The sequence below is a fragment of the Bufo gargarizans genome, chromosome 8 (assembly GCF_014858855.1).
Source record: "Bufo gargarizans isolate SCDJY-AF-19 chromosome 8, ASM1485885v1, whole genome shotgun sequence".
Classification (NCBI taxonomy): Eukaryota; Metazoa; Chordata; class Amphibia; order Anura; family Bufonidae; genus Bufo; species Bufo gargarizans.
Window position 1 is genome coordinate 145,150,738 of NC_058087.1, and position 27,872 is coordinate 145,178,609.

The 27,872-nt window shown below is 45.2% G+C and overlaps 2 protein-coding genes across 4 annotated transcripts in view; both read right to left on the minus strand.

Moving 5' to 3' along the window:
* Nucleotides 1-554: 554 nt before the first annotated feature.
* Nucleotides 555-10,554, minus strand: RSL1D1 (ribosomal L1 domain containing 1). Its single transcript, XM_044303190.1, has 9 exons — nt 10,438-10,554; nt 8,013-8,152; nt 7,202-7,340; nt 6,395-6,543; nt 5,363-5,464; nt 5,186-5,279; nt 4,740-4,850; nt 3,867-4,079; nt 555-2,290 (listed from the first exon to the last, which is right to left on the minus strand). Exons 1-9 carry the CDS (start codon nt 10,474-10,476, stop codon nt 1,379-1,381), a joined length of 1,899 nt encoding a protein of 632 aa, XP_044159125.1. The 5' UTR covers nt 10,477-10,554; the 3' UTR covers nt 555-1,378.
* Nucleotides 10,555-18,285: 7,731 nt separating this feature from the next.
* The window catches only part of GSPT1 (G1 to S phase transition 1), a 33,640-nt gene continuing 24,053 nt past the window's right edge, over nt 18,286-27,872 (minus strand). For all 3 annotated transcript variants that reach the window (XM_044303267.1, XM_044303268.1, XM_044303265.1), the window contains exons 9-15: nt 27,395-27,535; nt 24,294-24,387; nt 24,033-24,113; nt 23,148-23,321; nt 22,598-22,687; nt 22,310-22,478; nt 18,286-19,975 (exon numbers count right to left, since the gene is read on the minus strand). In XM_044303267.1, coding sequence (XP_044159202.1) covers nt 19,923-19,975; nt 22,310-22,478; nt 22,598-22,687; nt 23,148-23,321; nt 24,033-24,113; nt 24,294-24,387; nt 27,395-27,535 — 802 coding nt within the window. In that variant the 3' untranslated portion in view covers nt 18,286-19,922. The remainder of the gene's footprint in view (nt 19,976-22,309; nt 22,479-22,597; nt 22,688-23,147; nt 23,322-24,032; nt 24,114-24,293; nt 24,388-27,394; nt 27,536-27,872) is intronic.

The window sequence follows — 27,872 nt, forward strand, 5'->3', positions numbered from 1 at the left end:
GAATTTTGGGTACTGTATTTCACTGTGTATCTTTGCAGATTATTGAGGTTTACATTGATTAATCTTTGATTGTATTTTGAATTATTGTATAATAAATCATTTATATTTTTGCATAGATGCTTGTACCTTGTTTTACTGATTGCACAATATAATTAAATAACCGATCAAACTCTTTTTGAGGTGTTATACATGCCCACCTCGAGGATCAACTGCCTTTGAATTTTTTTTTTCTCTTTGCTCCTTTCTTTTATATAAAGCCATTTGCTTTATATCCCCTACAGCACCACAACAGTACTTTTCTCCACCCCCACAGTTTTGTCATTTGACCATGCTGCAGCTGCCATGATTACCCATAGCAGGTATGCCCAAACTGCGGCCCTCCAGCTGTCACAAAACTACAACTTCCATCATGCCTGGACAGCCTACGGCTATCAGGACATGCTGGGAATTGTAGCTTTGCAACAGCTGGAGGGCCACAGGTTGGACATCCCTGACCCATAGCAATGCAATAAATGTTGCTGAATACCAGAACCATCAGGTGACCCCTACCTGTATTATTTCTATATAAAACAGGGGATATCACCTCTTTCCTTAATCAGAATATGGCATTTGTTTTTATTTTTGTTATAAATAGCACTAATCAGCCAAGGTGTAATGTACTTTCCCAAAACATTTCAAATGCCCGATTCTTCAATGTAAAGGGTATCCCAAAAACAAATATTCTATATTTTTCAAACCAGCACCTGGATCTGAATAATTTTTGTAATTGCGTGTAATTAAAAATGTAGTATAGTGACACCTGCTGTTTGTTCTTTTTTCTTAATTTTTCTGTCCTGCTCACAGACATGGAAGCACATGCTCAGTTCCATCCTTCAACTGCCACCAGCTGCCGCAGAAAGGACACCACCCTGAGAAAGCCACTTAGAAGGCATGCACTATCTTGAAATAAATCCAGCAGAACAACTGGAGCAATGAATGGGGAATTCTCTGGGGTCCTCCACCACTTTGTCAGCTCAGTTCTGGATATCTGTGCGGATCCCGGCAGTGGAACCTGCACCTATCAGACAATGGGGGTATATCCTAGTGGTATGTCCCATTGTCTCAGATGAGAATACCCCTTTAAGCATTGGAAATGCCCATTCATGCAGAACTAGTTGGCCCAGATTGTGAAGAACCAATGCAAAAAGGATGTCAGGCAGTAAAGAGAAGGCTCCGATAATGGTACAGACAGAAGGGTTAGCTAATTCTCATCTTATAATTCATTTTTTGGGATAAAACAGTATAGACAAAATCTATAAAACTTGTAAAAGGAATGCTTATTAAGAAAGATATGGAAATATTTAATTAGGATAAACCTGACCATTACATATCTCTAGCATCATACAGACTCTGGGGTCTTCATTTTCTTTTTCTGCTTCAGTTTTGGGGTCTGAGGGGCTTTTCTGGCAGATTTTGTGAGTTTCACTGCAGCTTTTCTGGGTGTTTTTTTAGGAGTCTTTGTAATAATGCTGCGCTTGGGTGGAGTCTCCTGCTCTTCAGGCTCCTTGCTCTCTTCCTCGGACAGCAGCTCCTTTTTGTGTTTGCTTGGGGTCTTTTTAACAACACTGCGCTTTGGAACGTGCTGCTCTTCAGGTTCCCTGCTCTTTTCCTCAGATGGCAGCACTTCGTTGCGTTTGCTTGGGGTCTTTCTAAGAACCCTGCCCTTGGCTAGAGTCTCCTGCTCTTCAGGCTCCTTGCTCGCTTCCTCGGACACCAGCATCTTTTTGCGTTTGCTTGGGGTCTTTTTAACAACACTGGGCTTTGCTGGAGTCTTCTGCTCTCCAGGCTCCTTACTCTCTTCCTCGGACGGCAGCTCTTTTTTGTGTTTGCTTGGGGTCTTTTTAAGAACACTGCGCTTTGGAGTGTCCTGCTCTTCAGGTTCCCTGCTCTTTTCCTGAGATGGCAGCACTTCGTTGCGTTTTCTTGGGGTCTTTCTAAGAACCCTGCCCTTGGCTAGAGTCTCCTGCTCTTCAGGTTCCTTGCTCTTTTCATCAGATGACAGCCCTTTTTTCTGTGTACGTGGGGTCCTTTTAAGAATGCTGCGATTTGCTGGCGTTTCCTGCTCTTCAGGATTCTCTTTCTTTTCTTCAGATGGCATTTCTTTTTTGTGCTTGCTTGGGGTCTTAAAGTCTTCACTTCCATTTATCTTGCGCTTCTTAAGTGTAGAGCTTTTAGTAGATGACGCTTGCACATTCTCCTCAGACGCTTTGCTTTTTTCTTCCACTTTGGATTCTTCTAGAGAATCCGTTTTCTATAAAAGAATCACATACATATAGTAATTAAAAAGTAAGGTGGTCTCTACACCTAAAAAGTAACAAGCAAGCTGCTTAAAGGGGCTTGTTTTAAGATTAGAACTGATGACCTATCCATAGTGTGATCACAAAGGGTCCTACCACTGGGATCCTGTACAGCAAGGTATTTTAGTGGTTATTTCCCCTTTACTTCCTTGCAATGTAGTTGGTTAGTCGTACCTGGTGGTACCTAGCCACATTCCTAAAGGCTTAAGTAACTATACATGCGACTGAAGACCTTTAGGAGGGGCCAGGAGACTAGAAAACATCTAGCCATGTAACAGAGCTTAGCTCCATTGAGTGAGGACATCATCTGGGCAAGATGCGTCTTGCTACCACTAACTCTTTGCATCATATGGACTCCAAGCTTCATTTGGATTTTCCATCTCTTTTACTATACTATAACTAGGCTCATTAATTCCAAGCCTGGTTCTGATTCTTTATAGGACATTCTCCATTGTTCACTGTGATAGCAGGGATACACTTGAGGATTATTTCACAGCACTATTAGTGTAAGGCTGTGTTTTATACTTATTTTTCTCGTGCCTGAACATTGTATGATTAACCTTTTTATTTTTTTTACACAGGTCTACATATCATATTTGAGATGCTTTTTTTGCCATTGACGTCACATTATCATCATGGGTTTTCTTGGCACATTGGTATTACTGGCACTTCAGAAGCCAATTTTGTCACTTACTAACATGCAGATTTTGCCTGCTGTGGTTTTTGGGACTGTTATTTATCAATTGACGCTCCTCATGAATTTTGTGTATTTTAGGTGTTATTAACTTGTTTGCCTTAGTTTCTGTTGGCATTTTAATTACTGCTTGCCTGGTGTGCTCCATCTTTACGTGTACACTGTTGTTTGCTATCTAAAAGAACACTACGTAATCTGCAAATTATGCATCCCTCGACACTAATGGGAAATCACCATCTAATAGGGTCTGTCGAGAACAAGATATTTTTGACAGACTAGTACTACTCTTTGCATCAAAAATACAGGAAACCACGACAGACCCCACTGACACAAACGTGACACTTCTAAGTCTCCAACACTTCTCTGCGATACAATAACATGAGGGTCTTTACTTACAGGGAGGTGCTTTCTGTTAAGACTATTCATTTTTAGACACTTAGAAATACTAGACCTGCACCTTTCTATAGAACAGAGCTCCCAAAGAGAACAAGAGCACAAAGCGCCCACCATTCAATTCTAAGGAAATCAAGCACTGGCACAGCTGTCTCCGAAAGGTCAATAGAAGTGAACACAGCGTCAGCCGTGCTTAAACGCCAAGCTCGCCAATAATGTCTATGGGACTTTTACATGCGCTCGCTCTATTTTCGGCACTCCCAGAGAAATTGAGAGCAACTGCGCGTGCTCTCCATTTTGGGGAACTTGGTTCTAGTGACAAGTGCGGGTCCAAGGGGTGAGACCTGCACCTATCTGACACTGTTTGAGGGGAGACAATGTAACCCCAGGATAGGTTACCATTTTAAGAGATGTTGTGCGTGTTGACAGGTCTGAACACTTGCCTTTATCTTGCTCTTTGTTGCACTGCTGGGCTTCTGAATAGGAACCAGTTGAGGTATTTCTTCCTCCGCATCATCTGCTTCATTCGGCTCTTTGTGAGGAGTGGCTGCATCGTTCTTCCCATCTGCTATCACATCCCCAGTTTTCTTAGAGATTGGGGTTACTGGTTCGTGCTCTCTGGCAGACTTTATGCTCCTCTTCTTCGTTTTAACTTGCTGTAATCGAGAAGACATGTTAATTTTGCAACAGAATGAGGGAAACATCTTGTAACCTTTGGCACTTTATATGCCGCATAGAAAAAACAAACAAAAAAAACAACACAACAACAAAAAGGTGGGTGTAGGGGATGGAGGTCTCCCAATTATTATTGCAGCCACATTTATTATAATGTGCTGCTACATTGGCCTAATGGACACGTGTGGTGCATCTACCATTGGTTAAGGAATACCGTCCTATGGTCATTAGTCCAAGCCAAAAAGACAAATGCAGTGTTCATTGCACGGGCTATGTTACAAAAGGGAATCAACTGAATGCGTTTAACAGATTATTCCCACATTTAAGGAAGCTTGTATTCAAGGGCTTCTCCAAGGAAAATCACCCACCCAATCCTACAAAGTGTGGAGAGCTGCAACTGAACTCCGGGTGCTAAAGTTGCTGAGGCAACCGACTGATGTCCACGAAGTACGATGCACAGGTCTCCTAATAGGACTTGTACAAAATATTTGCAGGGTGTTGCACCGCTGTCCTGGCAACTGCACCTCCCCCTGCACTGAGTGTCAGATCAGCTTGGATAACCCCTTCAGATTTGCCACACGAGACTACTTATACCACTAATGGAGAACACAGTCGGCACACGCCAGAAATTGTGCACTTACTTTAACCTTCACCAAACTTAAATCTTTTAGACTGTCAAAGGAAGAGTTGTAGATTGGCAGAGCCACGGATGACTGGGTTTTCAGGTGAAGAACTTTGACATTCTTCCATTTCTGAAAAGACAAAGGCAGACGCTGTTTTATTGTCACTGACAATGACCCCCACCCTACAAAAATAAATAAATTACAGAATATGCAAACGATATATACAGTGTCTAAACATTTGAACAGAGTTTGTTCATTCCCACATGCAATGCAGGGATCAAACTATCTGGACATACATTTATCGGCACAAATGACAATATAAAATATATATATCATGTGTGCATCGTAACTGGCCTGTAGAGTTGGGACTGGTCTGTGTATATGTATATATTTTTTTTTTTTTTAATAAAAAGACCCCGACTATATTCTGATGTGATGCACAACTGTGTGCGGGAGACACCTACCATTGGCAACTTCTCAGCTAGGACTTTTGCAACTGCAAGTACGTTTTCAACGATGTCTTCCACCTTCATACCCGTGTGACCCACACGTATTGCACTGGAATTAAAAAAATAAAAAGAATGATTTAATACCTGTGTTCTTCCCCTCTATGTAATAAAGACGAAGTGTCACACACTTACTAGCAGCATCCTCTGTTGGTAACGTGAAGCTGTGTTCCTTGGATAAGGCGTCTCAATTCCCTGGAGAGATTCTTGCTCTTTAGGTTGACAGACAGCGGCTCTCTGCATAAGGTGGGCACAGATAAAACAGAGGGAGGTTTATCAAAACTGGTGCAAAGAAAAACTGGCTTAGTTGCCCATGGCAACCAATCATACCGATTAGCGTTGAGCGAATCGAGCTTCGGATCAGAGAGCGAAGTCGATTCACTAAACACCAATATTGATATTAACTCTGAAAAATGAAATCCGATTGGTTACTACGGACTACTAAGTCTGTCTTCTCTTGCACCGGTTTGATAAATCTCCCCCTTAAACTTTTACAAGTCATCTAGAACATGCAAAATGACACTGACACAAGGACATGAAAATGAAACTTCAGAAAGCAGACCAGCTATTAACCAGAGCGGAGTGCAATGGCTTTAATGGGGTTGTCCCAAAAATCAACATTTATCACTTAGCCAGAGGACAGTTGATAAGTGTCTGATCAGTGGACCCCACCAGCTACAAGAACTGGGGTCCCCCCATTACACAAGCGCACTAAGGAGGAGTTTGAATGGAGCAGCAGTCAAGCATATGACCTCCCACTACATACAGAGTCTATGGGAATCTCTTGCAAACTATCTCTAGCAAGTGATCATTCAGAAGTCTTCCTTCTCACCTGTGCTGTTGAGGGAACATGGCGCACGCTGAGAGCAGAGCGTGCCATGTTCCGTGATGCTAGGCTGTGCAGTAGCGCAGCCTAGTATCAGTAAAAGGCAAATCCCGGTGTTGAATCGATACCGGTACAAAAGTGTCAATTGGGTATCGAATGGAGGTTGCTGATCTCTGCTCTAATATGTACTTATGGCACACAATTTTTTTTTTTTATATTTTTTTTACAAATTCTGATACCCTTCTCCCTACTTGTTAAGTGCTGCTTATTTTGCATGATATACGGATACAGTATAAGATGAACTTTTGGGTGTTAGTTTACCATTTGTGTGTTCCACTAACCTCTTCTCTTTGTAGAAGTGTTTTCCGATATGGGATGGAAGGAGTCGGCGGATCCTGGCATCAGCAAGAAATAGGTCATAACTGCTCAGCAAGCGGCGCTTTGCTTCAAATTGTTTGAATTCTTTTTTCATTTTTTTCAGGGGGATGATCTGCCGACACATACATTACAATGTATACATAAGATGTCATGGATAGATTACCGGCACTTCAGTATAACACCACCAAAAGCCTCCATTGTACATGACTAAAGTGATAGCGTTCATGTATGTTATGGAGCCCATCAGGATTTCATGATGCCGGTCGTTGTGAGGGGGGGGTTTGTTTTGTTTTTTCAAATTTTATTTTTTACACTTTTTTATTTTATAGGAACTATAACATGCAAATCATTAGATTGCTATTCTCATAGACCCCAATGCATTGGAGTCTATGAGAAAATTGCTTGTTTCCTATGGAGTCCTATTACAGGCAAGGGCTCCATAGGAAATACTATGCAGCAGCCTCCTCCGATTGTGGCACGGAGGAACCGGAGCACCACCGGAGACGCGCACTTTTGGCAGTGCGCTCAGAAGGGGTTAAAAGTCCGTGATCAGCATTACTGACTGTTGCGGACATGAGCTGCGGGTGTTTGCTATAAGAAGCAGACGGCCACCTGCGGATATGGTACCCGCAGCGCTTAGGAGAGGGCGCCATCTTTAAAGACCCGGCCAGTGCCGTACTATTACGGTGCTGGTCGGGAAGGGGTTAACTCAGTGCAAAATGAAATGAGTTCTCAGGTGTAGACCATTCACTAATATAGATTCTTATTACCTCAGTTATCTGTGTAATTCCATGCTGACTGAGCAATTTTTTGTAAAGCTTTTCCGTCTGTTCAACAGACATATTTGGTTCATCTTTTGTGAAGAGGCAAACGTCATATGTATCTGGTCGAATCCCATGAGGAAGAGGACTGCAGGAGAAGATAAAAAAAAAAAAAAAAATAATGTTGTAAACTCAATGCATGAGGTGTAAATGAGAGGCAAGAATACCCCCTGGACTGGAGGTCTTTCACATCGGCTTCATGTTGGAAACTGACCCAAGGATTCGTCCCAGAAACTCAATTATTCCAGGCTGTCACCTTAAAAAGGCTCCCAATTCCACTTTGTTAGGATGCCATATACAATTATGTATGATCTATACAAGCACACATGACGGATTACTGTCCCCCACCTGTCCCAGTGGAGACCCCGGTTTTGGTGTAGTATCATCCAACTGTCATCCATGAGATGCAAGCTGGTGACGACCATGCACTCCAGCACATGCACAGACAGAGTGGATCTGCTGCCGGCATTTGCGCATCCATGGGACGCATTCATCACTGTTCATCACATGCACAGAATGGAAGGTACCCAGGAACAGCCAGAAAAAGCAATCACCACCATATTGCAGCCAATGGATGCAGAAGATGCCTGGTGAGGGTTTACTTCACCAGGGTAGTCGGGGCCCAGCATACAGTTATGTATGCTTATATGGAACATATATGACAGTATGACAAATTACACTGGAAACTGGCCAACCCCATTAAGTAAATTAATAAAAATAAAGCAAAAGCATGGGATGGGCACTAGCCATATGAGCTTACATTTTAATTGCTCTTGTTTGGTTTGGAATCTTCCATACAGTAAGCAGGACGGATATCCGGTCATGTTCATTTAAGAGTAAAGCATTGGAGCGCCCCTTGGTTTTTTGGTAAGCGAGTAGGGCCTTAGTTGCCTTCTTAACCTGGGTAGCAAGGAAAAAAATAAAAAAAATACAACATTGGGTTAAAACTTGTTTATAACAGAACTTTATGTCAATCAGAATAATTAAAAAAATTTGACAAAAAGGAGGAGGCAGCGCTACATGATCTGCAGCATGAGACGGGAGTAAAGAGAGAAATTAATTTCATAAGAGGGAAAGACCTGTCAAAAAGACATGTGACTAAAGAGAACGAAGGGGGTCAACACTCTACACAGACAGGATAAAGGCCCAATCTATGGCAGGGCTACAGGCTTTGAAAAAAAAAAATATAATAATCCCACGGGCACTTTCAGCTCCCAAGTCTAAAAATTTACAGAAAACCATGTGCTCTACTTTGTTTCTACCAGCAGCTGCCACTAGATGGAGCACAACTACTTACTGCTTATCGTGTAAACTCAATAGTAACAGCATGAAGTAAGCTCCCTCTAGTGGTGGCTTCAGACAACCACCACTAGAATGCCATGTAATTGTCCAATGTAAATGGAAGAAAAAAAGCCACTCAGCGCTGCCGGCTTCCAGCATTGATGCTCCCCTTTCGATGCTTTATGCTCCCCTGCTGACCCAAAATGTGATAACTTGTCCATGGTCATGTTCACTGCTGCAGCCATTCACTGCCTCCCAAGCAGCACGTGGCCACAGTGGTTCAGTAGTCACATGCAGTGATGCACCTGAACCCCGTCCATGCCAGAAGTTTACACGCAGGGACTGAGGCACAGTGAAAACCCATGTGGACCATTAGGTATGCTTCCTCTGGCAGTTCCCTACAGCTTAAGGAAGCAGCGGACATGCTTGCGTGTCTGATGCTCCATTAAGATGGGGGAATACAGCCCCCCCCCCGTTCTTGTGATCAGTGGAGGCCCACTGCCAGGACCACCACCAATTACAGACATATCTCCTTATCCTGGATGCATGGGACGTAAAGAGGACCTTTCATCAGTTTTGGCATAGGCTAATGATGGTATTACCTTGTAGGGCAGCCCCTACTGATGCCATGGGTGTATAAAAAAAAAAAAAAAAAAAAAAAAATTAAAAACACAAACACCTCCCCTGTTCGTCCGCTGTGGCCCCCCTGATGATTTGGCACTCTGTGTTATAATGAGCAGTCTTCTGCCTGGTTGTGAGCGCGATCCAATCAGAGCGGACCGCACACAGCCAGGGAGAAGGAGACGCCCACAGCAGAAGACTCCTCCCCGTTGCAAGTTTACTGCTCATTATAATACAGCACGCCAAATCATCAAGGGGGAGGGGGCACAGCGGACGAACAAATAAATAATAATTAGGCTACTTTCACACTTGCGTTTGGTGCGGATCCATCGTGGATCTGCACAGACGGATCCGTTCAGAACGGGTTCGTTTGTATCATCTTTAACGTAGCCAAGACGGATTAGTCATGAACTCTATTGAAAGTCAATGGGGGACGGATCCGTTTTCTGTGTCTGTTTCAGTTTCATCAGACAGACACCAAAACGCTGCAGGCAGTGTTTTGGTGTCCGCCTGCAGAGCAGAATGGAGACGGAACGGAGGCAAACTGATGCATTCTGAGCGGATCCTTTTCCATTCAGAATGCATTGGGGCAAAACTGATCCATTTTGGACCAGTTGTGAGAGCCCTGAACGGATCTCACAAACGGAAATCCAAAGCGCTAGTGTGAAAGTAGCCTTAAAAGGTGTTGCCCAGCCATTACTAAGCAATGGCCTATTCCCAGGATAGGCCATCACTAACTGATCGGCAGGGCTCTGACACCAGCTCTACGGGTGAACCTCCGTCGCCCCAAGTTGAGGACTACTCCAGTAGTAGTTAGGCCTGATACAGACGACAGTGATCAGTCCGCGTGTCAGCTGCATCTCCAAGACAGTGAGAAGCATACTTACCTGATCCCTGTCACTGAATGTTCCAGCTGCTGCAGCCAACCACTGGCCACAGCAGTGACCTGTCCCCTTTGTGTCAAGTCACTAGATCATGTGACGCAGGGGGGGGGGGGGGGGAAGTTGATAGGTGGAGACCGGAGCAATGTAGTCAGTGCAGGGGACCAAGGAAACCCAGTAGTAGATACATATGCCTCTGTCCCTGGGAGCAGTCTGGCAAAAAAAATCCCCCCCGGCAAAGAAGAACAGCCCCTTTAACATTTACGTCTATGGAGAGCACATTGGATATTGCCTCCATTACACAGCAGCACGATACATCGGCAGCAGACATACGTGCACCGGTCGTCGTGCTAACACATAGGATAACGCGTGCGGTTCCGCTCTGCTATATCAGCGCCTCACCTGCTCGCTGTCCACCTCATGCCGCGCGGTCTCAGCCATCTTCCACACCACACGTGTGACCGCAGAGAGCAGTGCGCAGGCGCAGGCGCAGCCTTACAGTCAACAAGTGAAACTTTATTAGTTGTTACCAGGAGTGCAGCGTCGCTGAGGAAGTGACCCGGCGGAGAGCTGATGTCACGTGACTGCCACCGCATCAGAGCGGAAGTGACTGGGAGGAAGGCACTCCTGACTCCTTTGGCAAGCTCCTCCGTAGGTGGCGCATGGGAACAAATGTCGCTAAAAATAAATAATAAATAAATAAATGTATATTAAATTATGTGGTGGTGACCGAAAAGGTTAACATACTGTACCTCCAGGTCTGCATTCATATTGTCACCTAGTTTTGCTTTTAGGGTGCAATTTAATATACAGGGACCGTACAGGGCACTGGCATTATAATGCTAGTTGCAGGAGCCCATAACAGCGACTCCCACACAGAAATAACCCTTAAAGGGGTTTTTATCGATAACAGCTTTTATGGGACAGCCACAAGATCAGTGATAAATGTACAATACTACTGCTGGGACCCCCATCTTGGATAGTGATAATCGGGGGTAAGAAAGCAGGGGAGACAGGCATGTCTGATCACCGCTGCATTCTTTATGGGACCAGCCAAGATAGCCAGAGGCCCATAGACAACTGTGGTTGACCCCCATACACTGGCGGATAGGTGATAAATGTTATTAAAGGGGTATTCCATCCATCTGGCTCTCAGTATGACAACACAATTCTCTGACCTGTTAGAAAGGCACATGATGTAAACTGTAGTGAAGGTAATCTTCTTTCCGGTGATTGTATTTTAGTTATCCCCTCCCTTCGGATCCTCAGCTGTGTTATGTGACCAGCACTCTCACTATCCAAATAACACAGCATCTTATGTGTGGGCAGGAAGCCAGTTTCTCTATGTATTCCTATGGAATCCTCAATGTCAGTCTCGTAGGTATGAATGAACTTGTGTTTATATATTCAGCCTACAACGTTCAAGATATCTAAGAACTCCGTTATGGATTCTGCTACCACGGACCATAATTTATGGTCCATGGTAGCGGAATTCTTAGATAACCTAAACTTTGTACGCCGAACTTGAACACACAAGTTCATTCATCCCTAATAGAGAAGTAACTGACCTTCTGTCCTGTGTCAGTTGGAAAGTCTGATTGCTGGTCACATGACACAGCTGAGGTCTTCTAAATCGGTCAGCACTGTCTGGTGCTCGGTCGTGAGCCCTAAAAGCAGCAGGTACTGACGAAGACATGCAAAGTAAGCGGCACCTATAGGTAATGGAGGTACATGTAGTTGACAGTTGGAAATTCTCTTTCATAGACCCCAATGAGCAACGTGGAAAAACTAGATTTTTGTGCTTCAGTAAAATCTGTTTTTCTTCCATCATTGGGGACACAGGCTTGACCATGGGTATAGCTGCTGCCACTAGGAAGCGACATTAAGCACAAAAGTGTGAACTCTTCCCTCTTCAGCTATACCCTTCCTACAGGGACTAAGCTAAAAACTGTTTGTGTAAAAGCAGTAGGAGAAGCAAGAAAAACAAAAACTGGAAAACCAACAATGTACAAACCCAGAACACGAAGGCCACAAAGAGGCCCATTAAAAGAGAACATGGGTGGGAGCTGTGTCCCACAATTAACGGAAGAGAAACAGATTTTAAGGCAAGTACAAAAACTAGTTTTCTCATCCATATCATTGGGGGACACAGGCTTGCGCATGGGACGTTACAGAGCCGTCCCAAAGGTGGGCCATAAACCAAAAACCCTCTGGTCAATAAGAGAACCGCTGTCTGTAAAACTCTACGCCCCAGAAAAGCATCAGAGGATGCAAAAGGTGTGTACTCTGTAAAACTTTGCAAAAGTGTGCAAAGACGACCAGGTAGCCGCCTTGCATACCTGAAGGGCCGAAGCCCCATGATGCACTGCCCAAGAGTCCCCTGCTGGCTGAGCAAAATGAGCAGTAACCCAAAAGGGCAGGGCCCGGTCACTGATGCGGTATGCCTCCACAATGGCCAAACGAAACCATCAGGAAATGGAGGCTTTTGGCGCAGCCAACCCTCGTCTCGGCCCCTCTGGGATGACAGATAGCGAATTGATCCATCAGAAAGATGACGTCGGAGACAAATAGATATGAACGTACTAAATCCAGAGTGTGAAGCGACTTCTTGCGAGGGTGAGATGGGGCAGGACAAAAGGATGGAAGAATAATCTCTTTATTGAAATGGAATGCCGACACAACCTTTGGAAGGAAGGACTGAACAGGGCGAAGTACCAGGAAGGGCGACTGACAGAAAAGAGCCGCGAGTTCTGACACCCTACGGATGGAAGTAATTGCGACTAAAAAGGCCACCTTGTAGGACAGGAATCGAAGGGACACCTGCTGCAAAGGCTCCAACGGAGATGACTTAAGAGCGCTGAGCACCATATTAAAGTCATAAGGATTCAAAGGAGGACGGTAGGCAACTCCCTGCAGAAAGGTCCTATTCGCAGAAAGCGAAGCCAAGTTCTGCTGAAATAAAATGGAAAGAGCCGAAACTTGCCCTTTGAGGGAACTGAGAGCCAGACCAAAGTCCATGTCCGAATGCAGGAAGGACAAGAGTTCACACCAACTAAAGCAAGACAAGAGGTCCTCCCGAAGGGAAAGACGCCTGGGTTAGTCGGCGAAGAGGGAGACTAGGGATGCGTGCCATACTCGGCGTGGCCAATCCAGGGACACGAGAATGACGAGCAGACCATTGGACCTGAGTTTGCAGAGAAGACACGGAATGAGGGGGAACAGGAGGGAACACGTAAGGAAGTGTGAACTGACTCCATGGAATTACGAGAGTGTCGTACGCCAGGGGATCATTGGACTGTGCAACAAAGTTCTCGACCTTGTGGTTGAAGCGAGAGGCCATAAGATCTACATCCGGCCAACCCCACTGCTCGCAGATCGCTAGAAAAACCCGAACCAGACGTTCCCGAAGGTGGTCGGTTCAGTGAAGCAGAGACGAATCGCCCTCAGTTCCAGAATGTTGATGGGAAGGAATGGTTCCTCGCAAGCCCTGAACGGAGATTTTCTAATACTCCCCCAGCCCCGGAGGCTAGCGTCCATTGTCAACACCGTCCAGCGTAGGGGAAGGAAGGAGCGGCCTGATGTCAGCATCTGGGAAACCAACTGGCGGGTTTGAGCCGGGAGGCGTACCAGCTGATCCATGGAGGCTGGGGATCAGTCCCAATGGGTTAGAATGTCCCGCTGAAGAGTTCCGGTATGGAACTGAGCACAAGGAACTGCTTCAAAGACAGAGACCATGTGACCCAGAACCCTCATGCAGAGACGAATGGGAAGAGGATGGGGCTGCAACAAAGGAAGAATCTGAAGCTGGAGAGTGTATTCCTTCTCCGGGGGCAAAAATACCTTGGCGTGAAGAGTGTCGAAAAACATGCTCAGAAAAAAAAAAAGTCGCTAAGATGACTTTGGTCGGTTCAGAACCAATCTGAGTTGTTCCATGGTGTCTAGGATGATGCGCAGGCTGACCGCCGTTTCCCAGAATTACAGACTCTTTATTAGGATATCATCCAAGTATGGGATCGCTACTATTCCCCTGGCAAGGAACAGAGCCATGACCGAGGCCAGAACCTTTGTAAAGGCTCTGGGAGCTGTGGCCAGGCCGAATGAGAGAACCACAAACTGGTAGCTAAAAGGACCCACTGCGAAACAGAGAAAATTCTGGTGACTGACTCAAATGGGAACCAGGTAAGTGTCATTGAGGTCTATCGAGGCCAGGAACTCCCCCGGTTCCATGGACGTAATAGCCGATCTAAATGACTCCATCCGGAAGCGTCGGAGCCGAAGAAAGCGGTTGAGATCTTTGAGGTCCAGGATGGTACCTTCTTTTTTGGGAACCACAAAGAGATTGGAATAAAACCTACAAAAAAAAACGGTCTTGAGTAGGAACCAGGACGATCACTCCCTGCTGGAGTATGAGAATAGCCTGAAAAAGGGAATGGGCGGCACAGGGAGAGGTCAGAGGAAATGAGCGGATAAAACGGGGTGGAGGGGGGGGAACTGAACTCCAGCTTGTAACTCTGAAAAGGGTCAAAAAAGAGGTCTATGCTTTGACTTGTTGAAACACACATTTTTGTGGTAAATGAGTGCTCTTACCACCTGTAGCATCAGAAATGATCTCGTCCAGGCGTTTGCCAAATAGCCTGCTGCTGGAAAAGGGGAGGGCCGTCAACGCCCGCTTTGAAGCATTGTTTGCCGCCCAGCAGAAGAGTCATAGGGTACGGCGAGTAGCCACCAAAAGAGCTGACGAGCAGGCCATTAGTCTGGCCTCGTCCAAAAATATACGAACTGGCATGGGAGAGCTGCAGGGCAATATCGGAAAGTTCCTCCGAGGAGAGACCGTGACGCAGTTTGCTCACCCACGTAGAGGCAAAAAATATCTGTGCCCACTGCTTCAAACGATTTTGCAAAAGATTCAATTTTTTTTAGCCCTGGTATCAGAAAAAGAAGCCCCATCCTCCATAGGCAAACTGGTATGTTTTGCCAAGCGGGATACTGGCGGGTCAACTATAGGAGGATCACTTCTTAGTCAAATCCTCCGGAAATGGGTAAAGGATGTCTAAGCACTTTGGTAAGGCAAAACGTCTATAAGGAAAATTCCACTCCTTGAAAAGAGAGGAATCAAAATCCTGGTGGTCGGGGAAACATTTGGGCGAGCGGCGAGACCACCTGAAGGAAAAACTCGATCTGGCTGATGAGGGAGCAGGGTCCTCAACCTGTAAGGTTTCTATAACCGCTGTAATAAGATTGTCCACCATAGAGGACAGTTTTGAAGACTGGACCTCAGGAGAGACAAAGTCCGCATCTGAAAACCCTTCCTCGGAACATGCTTCTTCCAAGGAGGACAAGTCGGAGTGAGATTGTCTAGGAGGTGCGGGGGAGGCAAAATAAACGGGGGACGCAGACACCCTTCTGGGGGAGGTCTGGCCCATTTTGCAGTTCGGCCGCGATGGGAATTAGCCCCAGGATCCCTAGTCGGACGCATCAGAGGAGGGCCTGGCCGACAAACGCCCCAGTATTTCCACAATGGCTTTGCTGGTATGGGAGACGTGCTGTACCATCTTTGACAGGGAGCGTGCCCACTCCGGCTCTACCATGGGCTGGGCAGTAGGGGCGACTGGGTCAGAGCCACTTGGTGGTTGGGCAGAGCACGAAGAGCAGAGGGGATCCAACTGACCAAATGGAAATTTGGGTCGACAAGCACATACAAAATTGTCCACAGAAGTTACTACATGCTTTGGGGCCTGGGCTTGGACATAGTGAGTACACTGTAGTGACAGGAAGGAGGATGAGGAGGGATGGTTAGACCCTGTAAGAAGGGGAGGCAGAGCTTACCCGGCCTGTGTCCCTCAATGCAGCTGGTCCTTAAAGGGATTCTGTCACCTCCCCTAAGGCAAAAAACGATTTAAAACCAGCCATGCAGCACAGCTTACCTGGATTAGGCTGTGCTGTTCAATCTTGAAATCCGTCCAGCAGTTAGTTCAAAAAACGAGTTTGATCAATGAGGAAATGCGTCCTGAAGGTGCCCAGAGGGGCGTTTTTTTCTTCTGAGAGAGCCCAGTCCCGCCCCTTTTTCAGTGCCCAGCCCGCCTTCCTTTTACTTCCTAACCGCCGCCCCCAGCCTGCCACAGCCTCTCCTCCCCCTCCCTCTTGCCGAACGAAGTCTCGCACAGGCGCAGTACCCACTGAGGGCTGCGCCTGTGCGATCATCAGGAGACTGAGGGCGGCAGCTTCATCTTCGTCACTGGGCATGCGCCGAGCCCAGTGACGTCCGATGCTCGCTCTTCCCTCAGTCAGCAGGGAAGAGCGAGCATCGGACGTCACTGGGCTCGGCGCATGCCCAGTGACGAAGATGAAGCTGCCGCCCTCAGTCTCCTGATGATCGCACAGGCGCAGCCCTCAGTGGGTACTGCGCCTGTGCGAGACTTCGTTCGGCAAGAGGGAGGGGGAGGAGAGGCAGGAGAGGCTGTGGCAGGCTGGGGGCGGCGGTTAGGAAGTAAAAGGAAGGCGGGCTGGGCACTGAAAAAGGGGCGGGACTGGGCTCTCTCAGAAGAAAAAAAACGCCCCTCTGGGCACCTTCAGGACGCATTTCCTCATTGATCAAACTCGTTTTTTGAACTAACTGCTGGACGGATTTCAAGATTGAACAGCACAGCCTAATCCAGGTAAGCTGTGCTGCATGGCTGGTTTTAAATCGTTTTTTGCCTTAGGGGAGGTGACAGAATCCCTTTAAGCCAGAGTCCCGCAGAGATCCTCATGGAGCAGAAGGTGGGCGGAGCACAGAAAGAGCGCCAAGGATTCACGCCAGGACACAAATGAAGGAGGGAGCGGAGAGAACTGCAAGCCCCGTCCCCAATGTGGAGTCAGTACCCGGCAAACGCAGGCCTGATTAAAGTATAGCAGAGCTGCCGCTAGTAGACCCAGCCGAACGGGGATGCCAGCCAGGTGAGAACAATCCCTGCGGAGCCGGAAAAAACTGCAGAGGCAGGTAGGTCTGCCTCCTACAGACACTAAGCTAAAACTGTTTTAGCTTAGTCCCTGTAGGAAGGGTATGGCTGAAGGGAGGAGCTCACACTTGGGCACTGCTTTTAACATAACTTCCAAACCCAATATGTATTAAATAGATGAACGTAAGGAAATAGGGGGGTGCAGGGGTGGATTGGCCATAGACCCCCCATCTCTGCCACTAGCTGGGGATATAATGAGCTATCAGTGGTAATTAATACTCGAAATCAGGTACTCAAGTACTTGGCAGCAATATGCCCTCCTGAATTTAATTATGCCCCGCATCTCACCTCCTAAGGACCTCGTTACATATCTTCAGAGACAAGTGGAAGCGGAGGAGAGAAAATGGCCGCTATTGTTGGCCAACTCAGAGGAACAGCTTTTGAGGCACCGTGGTATTTTGGGCTGTGGTATTGCTGACCCCCCCACTACTTTTTTTTACTCCACCTCCTGTCAATTTAGACCCTCCTACAATATGTAGCCACTTTAGGTTCCCAATTCACCCTGAAGTGTGCCCTCCCCCGTTTGAGTTGTGCAACCAGACACCTCTCTAACTGTGCTTGTCGATAATACACCAAGATGTGGGAGCTTCAAGCTAGAGCTGTCGGCGTAAGAGCTCATGCACACAAACGTTTTTTTTGCGTTCCATATACAGAACCATTCATTTCAATGGGTTCGCAAAGGATGCAGACAGCACTCTGTGCGCTGTCCGCATCCGTTGCCCCGCAATATTTATGAGGCATGTCCGTTTTGCTGACAAGAATAGGCATTTCTATAATGGGCCTCCTGTTCCGTTCCGCTAATTGAGGAAGGCACACGGGCGGCATCCATTTTTTGCGGATCGCAAGAAACGGCACGGTCGTGTGCATGAGTCCTAAGTGCATTGTCCAGGCGGTTATTATGAAGCCATGAATGACGGGATGACTCTTGCTGGTGATACCTGAAGATTACCCAGAAGGACAAAGAACATCAGATGGCGGTATACGTTTTATTTAGTATAGCTATGTACATGCTTAGCTTTACATAGTACAGCATGTATCAAGTTCAACCAAGGAATGGAGAGAGATATGGATAATAGAAAAAAATAAAATATACAGCAAAGTGTGAATCTGACCGTTTATTATGGGCGACAAGTTCTGTATCCCCTATATCTCTTCTCTCTCCTGTTACCAGGGCCTTGGAATCTGCGGAAAGGCACTGTGAAAAACGTACCGCTCCATACTTTGTCACATTACCATTAATCTTAAGTAAAGACCAAGTTCACATCATTGCTGACATAATAAAATTTATTTCCATTTCATGCATTACGGCAGCTACAAGAGTAATCAATTGAAACTGTAGGACAATAGCTTTTCTCTGGTCGTACAATGTAGCCTTATTGGTGAAATGAATGGAAAACCCACAGATACAAAGAAACAAATGGGGTTAAACAATCTTAATCTCCAAATTGGCAGCCATGTGTCGACTGCAGAGAATTCTGGGAGGTCAGAATTATTATTTTCTTTTTACACATCTGAATACATTTCACCGTTACGTCAAAACATAGTCAGAAGTCAAGAAAATGAACTGTTCGATAAGGAATATGAAGCAAAATTTTTTTTTTACCAAATTTCTCTATTTTTGGCCCCTCGTCAAGACTTTCGGAGAAAGAAGCAGCTAAACTATTGCTCTTCGTATCCTGAGGATCATCGGAATAAGAAATCTCAAATGCATCACCTACTCAATACCAGAGACTACTAACTCTTTCAAGTTCTAGGCAAGCTGAACTCTTGATATGCAAAAGTTTACAGGTGGCAGGACTGGATCTATCTTCCATATCCAAAAGGTATAATATGTGCAAACGTGTGAGCTCAGCAGCGACAGTCATCTGCTTATCCCAGACACTTGAAGCAGCAAGGAGAAGAATTCAAGCCTTTATTAGACAACACAAAGACTGAACTATGACTGAAAAAAAACCTTCCCAGGTAGTAATCGCAACGTAGCTCTTGTGGGGATGGAGCTACCTAGGTCTTCCTCGTACGCTGGAATTCTGAAAATTTATCAGCCATTCACTCCCTTAAAATTTTGGAATTAGTAAAGAATGATGCGCCGGAGCAATTTCCATATATTATTTTTTTTTGCTTTAATACATATAGGACAAACTAAGTCGCATCGCCCAAGACTATTAAAATTGTAGCGGTGTCAAGTTTTCTTAAATATTGCCTCCTTCAATGAAAAAGAGCAGTTCTTGTAGGCGGTATTAGAAATGGTTGAAGTCTTTTTAAGCAGATAGGCCAATGACTTCACTGGGCAAGAAAGAAAAAAAAAGAAAAAACCTATCTAATAAAATTTTAAATAATAATAAAAAAAAAAAGTTAATGCAGCAGTGTTACATTCAGTTTTAAAAAAGAGAAAAAGCATTCAAAAGCAATTCAGATACCGACTAAAGGTTTTAAACTGATATTTTTTTATTAACATGGTAGTTCTCTGTAACATGTGCTTACACACTCCGAGCGGTCTGCTTAGAATTACCGTGTGTTTATGTACTGACATGACAGGGTGATATTGCAAGTATTTAATTAAAAAAAAAAAAAAAAATCTTAGGATTTTTTCATTATTGTAGGCAATTCTGTCCACATAACTTATGAAGCCATTGCCAAATCTTTCCAAAGGTTGCAGAATTTGCAAGGGAATAAAATAAAATGTTGGGGGGGAGGGAGGAATCATCAGTGGCATAGCAGAGCTCTCAATATGAGAAAGCTGTCTATGTGGACTTGATGTTTTCAGCTTTTAAATTTTTTGTTTAAAAGGGCGTTACAGTTTGTCAATGGGCTGAAAGTATGAAGGCGACGTGAAGTAGGCTTCCGTAGAGTCAATATCCTCACAGTATTGTGCAGGGTCAAGAGGAAAGCTTAATCCTTCTCTGGAACCAGTTTCAAGACCTTTCCAATTGCAATGGTCTTACCTAAAACAAAAAAAACACCAAAAGGGAAAGAAAGTAAGAAAACAAGTTACTAGCAGCGAGCCTAAGTGAATGATGCACAATGTACCTATAACTTCTGACAAGTTGGAGGATATAAAATAACACCAGCTGATGTTAAAGTCTGTAGACCAAAAAAGCTGCAGCACTTGATAAAAGTAACCAAATATCCTTGGTAACTGGTCTGAGACTTTCTTAAAGGGCATCTGTCAGCAGATTTGTAACCATGAAACTGGCTGATCTGTTACATTCACACTTGGCATCTGTGTTGGTCCCATGTTTATACGTGCCCGCGTTGCCGAGAAAAAACAAAAAAAACTTTAATATTTACAAATGAGCCTCTAAGGGCAACGGAGGCGTCCGCTTTCTCTGCAACCGCCGCAGCCTCTGCACTTTGAATGGCCGAGTAGTGTAAACTGTATCACACCTGGCCCTGTCAGAGTGCAGAGGGCGTGCCAGCGGCAGAGAAAGCTGAGCCGCTAGGTATAACGGCAACACCCCCGTTGCTACTAGAGACTCGTTTGCATTTATTAAAACATTTTTCTCAGCAATGCGGGCAAATATGAACATGGGAACAAAACAGATGCCTTCAGCTGCCAAGCGCACATGTAACAGGTCAGTTTCATAGGTACAAATCTGCTGACAGATGCCCTTTAAAAGGGTTGTATCAGACTAGAAAAACATGGCAGCTTTGTTACTGAAAATGCTCCAGTCTAGTCTATAGGCAATGTCTGGTATTGCAGCTCAGTCCGATATGCTTGAATAGGGCCGAGCTGCAATACCACATACAGCCTAGAGTGGTGCTGTTTTTTTTTTATCTCACTGAACCTCTAAGTGCAGGTTCTCACTAGCATTAGAAATTCCGTTATAACCGAATGCAAAACAGAACCCTTTAACAGGCATTATGTCCTAATCTATTTCTATAGGCACATATAACCATTCCGTTTTTTTCCCCCTTATACATGACGAAGGGAAAAAATAAAAATAAATGTTGACAGGACAATTGTTTCCCGTCATGTATAACAAACAAACTAAACCATTATTTAGCCCCATAGACATGTATTAGGAGGCTTAAAGGCTTCTGCTTTGCCTTCAGTCCTAGAATTTACGCCCTATTGAATTCAGTTTTAGTTTGTTATTCAATAACAGCGATGCGAACCCGCTCTTAGCCTACATTCAGTCATGACAGGAAGGATGGACTTATCACATCCGCTGGAAACTGTCAGAGTACCTCTCAGGTACATGCTATAGTGATTAGGGTTGTTGCGGGTATCGAAATTTCAATACCCAATAGATACTTTTGTCAGGATTTCCCTTTTTCGATACTGGGCTGCAGAGCGGCGCCCAGGGATCTCCCCGCACTTACTATTATTCCTGGGCGCCGCTCCGTTCGCCCGCTGTGCCCCTGTTAGTCTTCTGTTCCATATGCCAATTACTACTATCGGAGCAATGGGGAGGAGACATCAGCTTCTCTCCTGGGCGTGCCTTCTCCCTGTCACGTTCTGCGCTGCGATTGGACAGCTCTACAGCCAGGGAGAAGGAACGCCCAGGAGAGAAGCCGATGTCTCCTCCCTATTGCTCCGATAGTACTAATTTGCATACGGAACAGGAGACTAACGGAGGCACAGGGAGTGCGACACCTTAGGGGTTAACTGCCGCCGGCACCCGCCTCCTATATTAAAGGTTAATTATTGGTGGCGCAGTGCGCCTGTCCCCCCTCAACCCCCCAAAATATTAAAAACATTGGTGGCAGTGGCCAAAGGGTCCCCTCCCCTTCTCATTTGTGGCAGGGGCAGTTCCAATCGGAGCCCCAGCAGTGTAATCCTGGGGCTCCGATCGGTTACCATGGCAGCCAGTACGGTACTGAAGTCCTGGCGGCCATGGTAAGCTCCCTGCTGCTGTGTGTACTATGCACAGGGCAGCAGGAAGAGTGTGAAGTCCTATTCACTCTGATAGAGCTCCATTAGGGTGAATAGGACAAGGGATTAAAAGATCCCAGGTTCTAGCCCCTAAGGGGAGAAATGCTTATTAAACAAAAAAAAAAAAAAAAAAAAAAAAAAAACAACTCTGCAATCCGATATTTTTTTTAAAAAAAATGCGGAATGCACGTGACTATTTGGCGTTTTTTCAACTGGTATCGAGTATCGCAATACTTTTTTATGATATCGAAACCGAATCAAAAACTTGTTGTTATCGCAACAACTCTAATAGTGACCACGAAAAACTGATTTCTAGAACATCCGACATGACAAACACAACTTGCATTCCCTTCTGGCTCTATCCAGGTCTGACAGCATGGGCAAACACAGAAGTTCTCACCTTCGTCTCGCAAGGTAAATCGGCCCATCTGAGGGAAATCTTTGAATGTTTCAAGGCAGATAGTTCCCGCTGTCCTTAAGCGGGCGATGCATACTTGATCCTGTTTGACAAAGCGGGGTCGTGTCTTACTTTTTTCCCCTGATTTTTTGTCTACCAAGCAGATTAAGGCCTTGAGAGAGAGGAATAAAAAAAAATATTATATATAAAGAAATTATACACCACCGTTAATTCCTGCATCAGTGGCCGGGGACAGAGTTTCTGGATGCAGAGGAGCAAAGAGCCACTTACGGTAATTTCAACTTCTTCAATACATGTATGAATATGCAGCACTGCATTGTAACCAGGACAGATGATTGATTTGTGCTCAATAATCACAATCTGAAAGGCAGAATTAAAACAAGATGCAGATTCAGTTAAGGACTATGTGAAAAAGGAAAGTGCTGTATACAAAGAATAAAAAAAAAAAAAAAAAAAAAAAAAAAAAAAAAAGTACACACTAAGGACTCAAGAAAACAACCGTGATCAGGAAATATGGTCCGTGTGTCTGCCGGAACTCCCCTGAACTGACCATCTTACTTGCTTTATGATACAGAGAGTTCATATCTGATTGTGGATCTCTTGTACTGAACCTGGAGTTCAGTAGAAGAGTTCCACAATCCGACAGGAACTGACTGCATTATAAACACTCAAGATACAGTCAGTTCAGTGGAGCTGCGGTCAGCCCAGGAGATCCAGCAGAGTTTCCCGGGGCCAATGGCTGTTGTGTGCACGAGTCCTAAACAAAATGAAGAAATGCAAAAATGCCTGAGATTTGTAACAGAAAACCAGCCGGCTGTACCTGGGCATCAAATGTACGTCCAGAATGACAAAGATTGTTTGGGTCGCAAAGAATAAATCCAGGAAGAATTTCCTCCTCTTCTATTCCTTTGAGTCGGAGCTTCAGATTTTCACCAGATGCTACAAGCTCAGTCTCTACTTCATCGGACAGCAAGCTGAGGACTTCAACGGTGTGCTATTATAAGAAAACACAGCAGTTAAAGACCTAATCCTCTCCACCATCATCTGCACAGTTTGAAAATAAATAAATAAATATAATATAAATATATAAAAAGATTTTTCCAACATTAAAGGAGTATTCCCATCTCAGACATAAATGATACCTGCATCCCACGTCAAGATCCCCATCCCGCTGGATGAGGTGGATGCCTCCAGGTATAGAAAGAATGAGGAGGTGGCTGCATGTGTGCGCTGCTCTGTTCACTCTGCTCTATGGGAGTTATGGAAACATCTGAACAAGCAAAACTCAGTTTCACTAGGCGTCACAAGAAGTGTATTTGGTGTCGGAAGGGGGGGGGGGGGGGGGGTTGGTGTTAGCAGCCAATGGCAGATGGGGATGAGCCTCCCTAGCATCGAGGGTGACGCTAGGGAGGCTCGTCCCCGCCTGCCATCACCCGCCCCACACCGGATGTTTTCATCTGTGTGCAGAGAGAAGCAGCGGCGACGGTGCGGGGACCAGGAGCGGCACAGGGAGTGTGGTAAGGATATTTACATGTGAGGGGCCCGGCACATGGGAGGGCTGTTTGTGAAATTGGATAACCCCTTTAAAGAATCAGGGGTCTAAATAAAGATATATCCCTTTAAAATAAAGCAGGGTATCCTAGATTTGATTAGGTTTGCAACAGAGTAGTCTTCTCATGCCCAGCTTCTTAAAGCTTTAAATCACCTTGTTTGGCATCATGACAAGCTGCTGTCCTTTGCATATTGAGCCAGATTCTAGTTTTCCTAGCACCACTGTTCCCATGTCCTAAAGGGAAAAAAACAAGATATATAAACCTCCTGCAACATCTCAAGACAAGAAACAATATTACTGGTAAGACTCCCGCAAGAACTTCTCATGGAGCAGACCAAATCAATGGTCATACGAATATGAGGGATGGGATTTACTTAAATAAGGCAACAGAGCAATAACCTTTGTTCTGCTCACCTTGTATTTATCCACAATCGGAAGTCGGACAGGTCCATCAAATGATCTGCAGAAGTTTGGCAAGTGATCAAGATATGGAATAAACGGTAACCCACTAAAAAAATAAATAAAAAACATTTTTTCAATCAAGTTTTTAAAGATATTATAAGGTTATATTTCATGTTTGTATAACATTTAATAATAAAAAAGAAGATTTATATCAGTTTCTCCGTATTGTTTTCATCTGTAAGGGCTCTTTCACACTTGCGTTCTTTTCCGGCATAGAGTTCCGTCGTCGGGGCTCTATGCCGGAAGAATCCTGATCAGGATTATCCTAATGCATTCTGAATGGAGAGAAATCCGTTCAGGATGCATCAGGATGTCTTCAGTTCAGGACCGGAACGTTTTTTGGCCGGAGAAAATACCGCAGCATGCTGCGCTTTTTGCTCCGGCCAAAAATTCTGAACACTTGCCGCAAGGCTGGATCCGGAATTAATGCCCATTGAAAGGCATTAATACGGACCCGGCCTTAAGCTAAACGTTGTTTCGGCGCATTGCTGGATCCGACGTTTAGCTTTTTCTGAATGGTTACCATGGCTGCCAGGATGCTAAAGTCCTGGCAGCCATGGTAAAGTGTAGTGGGGAGCGGGGGAGCAGCATACTTACCGTCCGTGCGGCTCCCGGGGCGCTCCAGAGTGACGTCAGGGCGCCCCACGCGCATGGATGACGTGATCGCATGGCACGTCATCCATGCGCATGGGGCGCGCTGACGTCATTCTGGAGCGCCCCGGGAGCCGCACGGACGGTAAGTATGCTGCTCCCCCGCTCCCCACTACTACTATGGCAACCAGGACTTTAATAGCGTCCTGGCTGCCATAGTAACACTGAACGCATTTTGAAGACGAATCAGTCTTCAAATGCTTTCAGTTCAGTAGAGTTTTTCCGGATCCGGCGTGTAATTCCGGCAAATGGAGTACACGACGGATCCGGACAACGCAAGTGTGAAAGAGGCCTTAAAGAGGCCTTCTAAACTAAAGTATACAGACATGGAGAGCGGCGCCCAGGGATCTCCCTGCACTTACTATTATCCCTGGGCACCGCTCCGTTCTCCCAGTATAGGCTCCGGTATCTTCAGATTTTCAGCTTAACCGGGAGGAGCCTGCTCTTGTTCTCCTGGGCGTCTCCTTCTCCCAGGCTGTAGCGCTGGCCAATCGCAGCGCAGAGCTCATAACTTGAGAGGTTTTTTTCTCCCAGGCTATGAGCTGAGTGCTGCGGAGAAGGAGACGCGCAGCAGAACAAGAGCAGGGTCCTCGCAGTTGAGCCGAAAATCTGAAGATACCGGAGCGGCGCCCATGGATAATAGTAAGTGCAGGGAGATCCCTGGGCGCCGCTCTCCATGTCTGTATACTTAGTTTAGATTTTTTATTGTAATGAAAGGTCATCTTTAAATAGAGCGAATTAATTATACAATCTTAGTAAGTAAAATAGTTAATCATTGTGATAGTTTTGTTAGAATATATAGATATATCTATATATATCTATATCTATATCTTCACCGAATGAAGAGGCAGCACTTCCAGTTATGGGTGATAGGGTGACGACCCCAAACTTTATTCCCAGCAACGTTTCGGCCTTCTCACTGAGGCCAAAGGCCTCAGTGAGAAGGCCGAAACGTTGCTGGGAATAAAGTTTGGGGTCGTCACCCTATCACCCATAACTGGAAGTGCTGCCTCTTCAGTCGGTGAAAATATATGTTGGAGGACAAGCCAGCCTCTGAGGAACATTGCACCCAGTGCACAACATCTGACTGTGATATATATATATATATATATCTATATCTATATCTCTATCTATCTATCTCCATTTAAAAAAGACACTCCTGTATATGTGTACTTATACGCACACACACCCCATCTGTGAATGTCTCATCCATATATTAACCACAAATTATCACTCACTCATGTGATATTAAAGTTAATAAAATAAATAGGGGTAGGTTGGACATGTCTATATGAGTTAATATTTAAAGGGATTCTGTCACAAGAATTTAGGCCTATAAGCTAAACATATGGCGAGGTCCCTACTAATACACAGTCTTAAAGTGACCTTATTAAATGCGCCTGTGGCTCTATAATCATATAAAACAGGTATATAACCTGTCACTCACGTCACAATTGTGTCCAAGGGGTCGTCTCACGATGCAGGGTGCCCGGCTGCAGCCATCTCCCGCCCTCTGAATTGAAATCGCCACCCTCCCTTTCATTAGAGCCGCCTCCTCAGCCAGATGGCACGGGCGCATCAGGTTATACTTAGTGCGCACGCGCGGGGACTCCTGGCAGCGGCCTCGTTATGCCAAGTGCGCATGCGCACTAGGTATAACCCGATGCGCCCGTGCCATCTGGCTGAGGAGGCGGCTCTAATGAAAGGGAGGGCAGCGATTTCAATTCAGAGGGCGGGAGATGGCTGCAGCCGGGCACCCTGCATCGTGAAACGTCCCTTTGGACACATTTGTGACAGGTGATATAAACCTGTTTTATATGATTATAGAGCCACAGGCGCATTTGATAAGGTCACTTTAGGATTCTGTGTATTAGTAGGGACCTCGCCATATGTTTAGCTTAGAGGCCTAAATTCTGATGACAGAATCCCTTTAATATTTTAGAATTTATAGAAATAAACATATGCACAGGCATTAAACAATGTAGCTAAATAAAGAATTCTAAATAACATTACAAATATCACATTACATGGCTATACAGTGAGAACATCGCAGCCTCCCAACATCCACCTCCTTCCTAGGCTTAGAGAACAGCCTTACTGCCCACGGTTGTATTTGGATTTCTGCTCAAATACTGGAGCCAGTCAGCAGTTTGACAATCACTTCTGAGAGTCTGCGCTCTTTTAAGTCAATTCTCTGCTCTTCACTGCAAACCAGAGAACCGACTTACTCTATAGGATCTACACTTACTATGAAGCAAATGCATGCAAACTCTATGTTGCCACAGTACGTGTCACTTCTTGATGTGGACGTCACATCAACACTGAACACATGCTGAAACCCATGTGAACATACCCATAGACTGCTGTGTATCAGGGTTTGTGACGAGCTGGAATATACGTACTTGTACCATGGGCAGAAATCCACAGGGTCCTTCAAGTTTGCACCAGTCAGACCCGAACATGGCATAAAGTGAATATCTTTTTTAGGGTTAAAACCAACTTTCTTCAAGAAGGGTACAAGTTTCTCTTTACATTCTTCATATCTGCAAAAAATAAACATAATTAGCAATTTGCAGGGACTCCATGAAGTCAATACTAAGATGAAGTGTCAGACACTACATATATAACAACTCTTCCTTATGTGCAGCCCAAACATTTAGACTACCTGCACACGGCCGTGGGTAGACTTGCAGAAATTCCACATGAATTTCTGCGTTTCTCCACCAAATCCACATGTGTTACTTCCAAATAAGATGCGATTTTGCCATAGATAATCGCCCTTGTATTAAAGCGAGTGAAATCCACACACAAAAATAAATATATATATAAAATTTGCACAACTGACATGCTGCAGATTTCAAAGTCCACATAGCAGGTTAA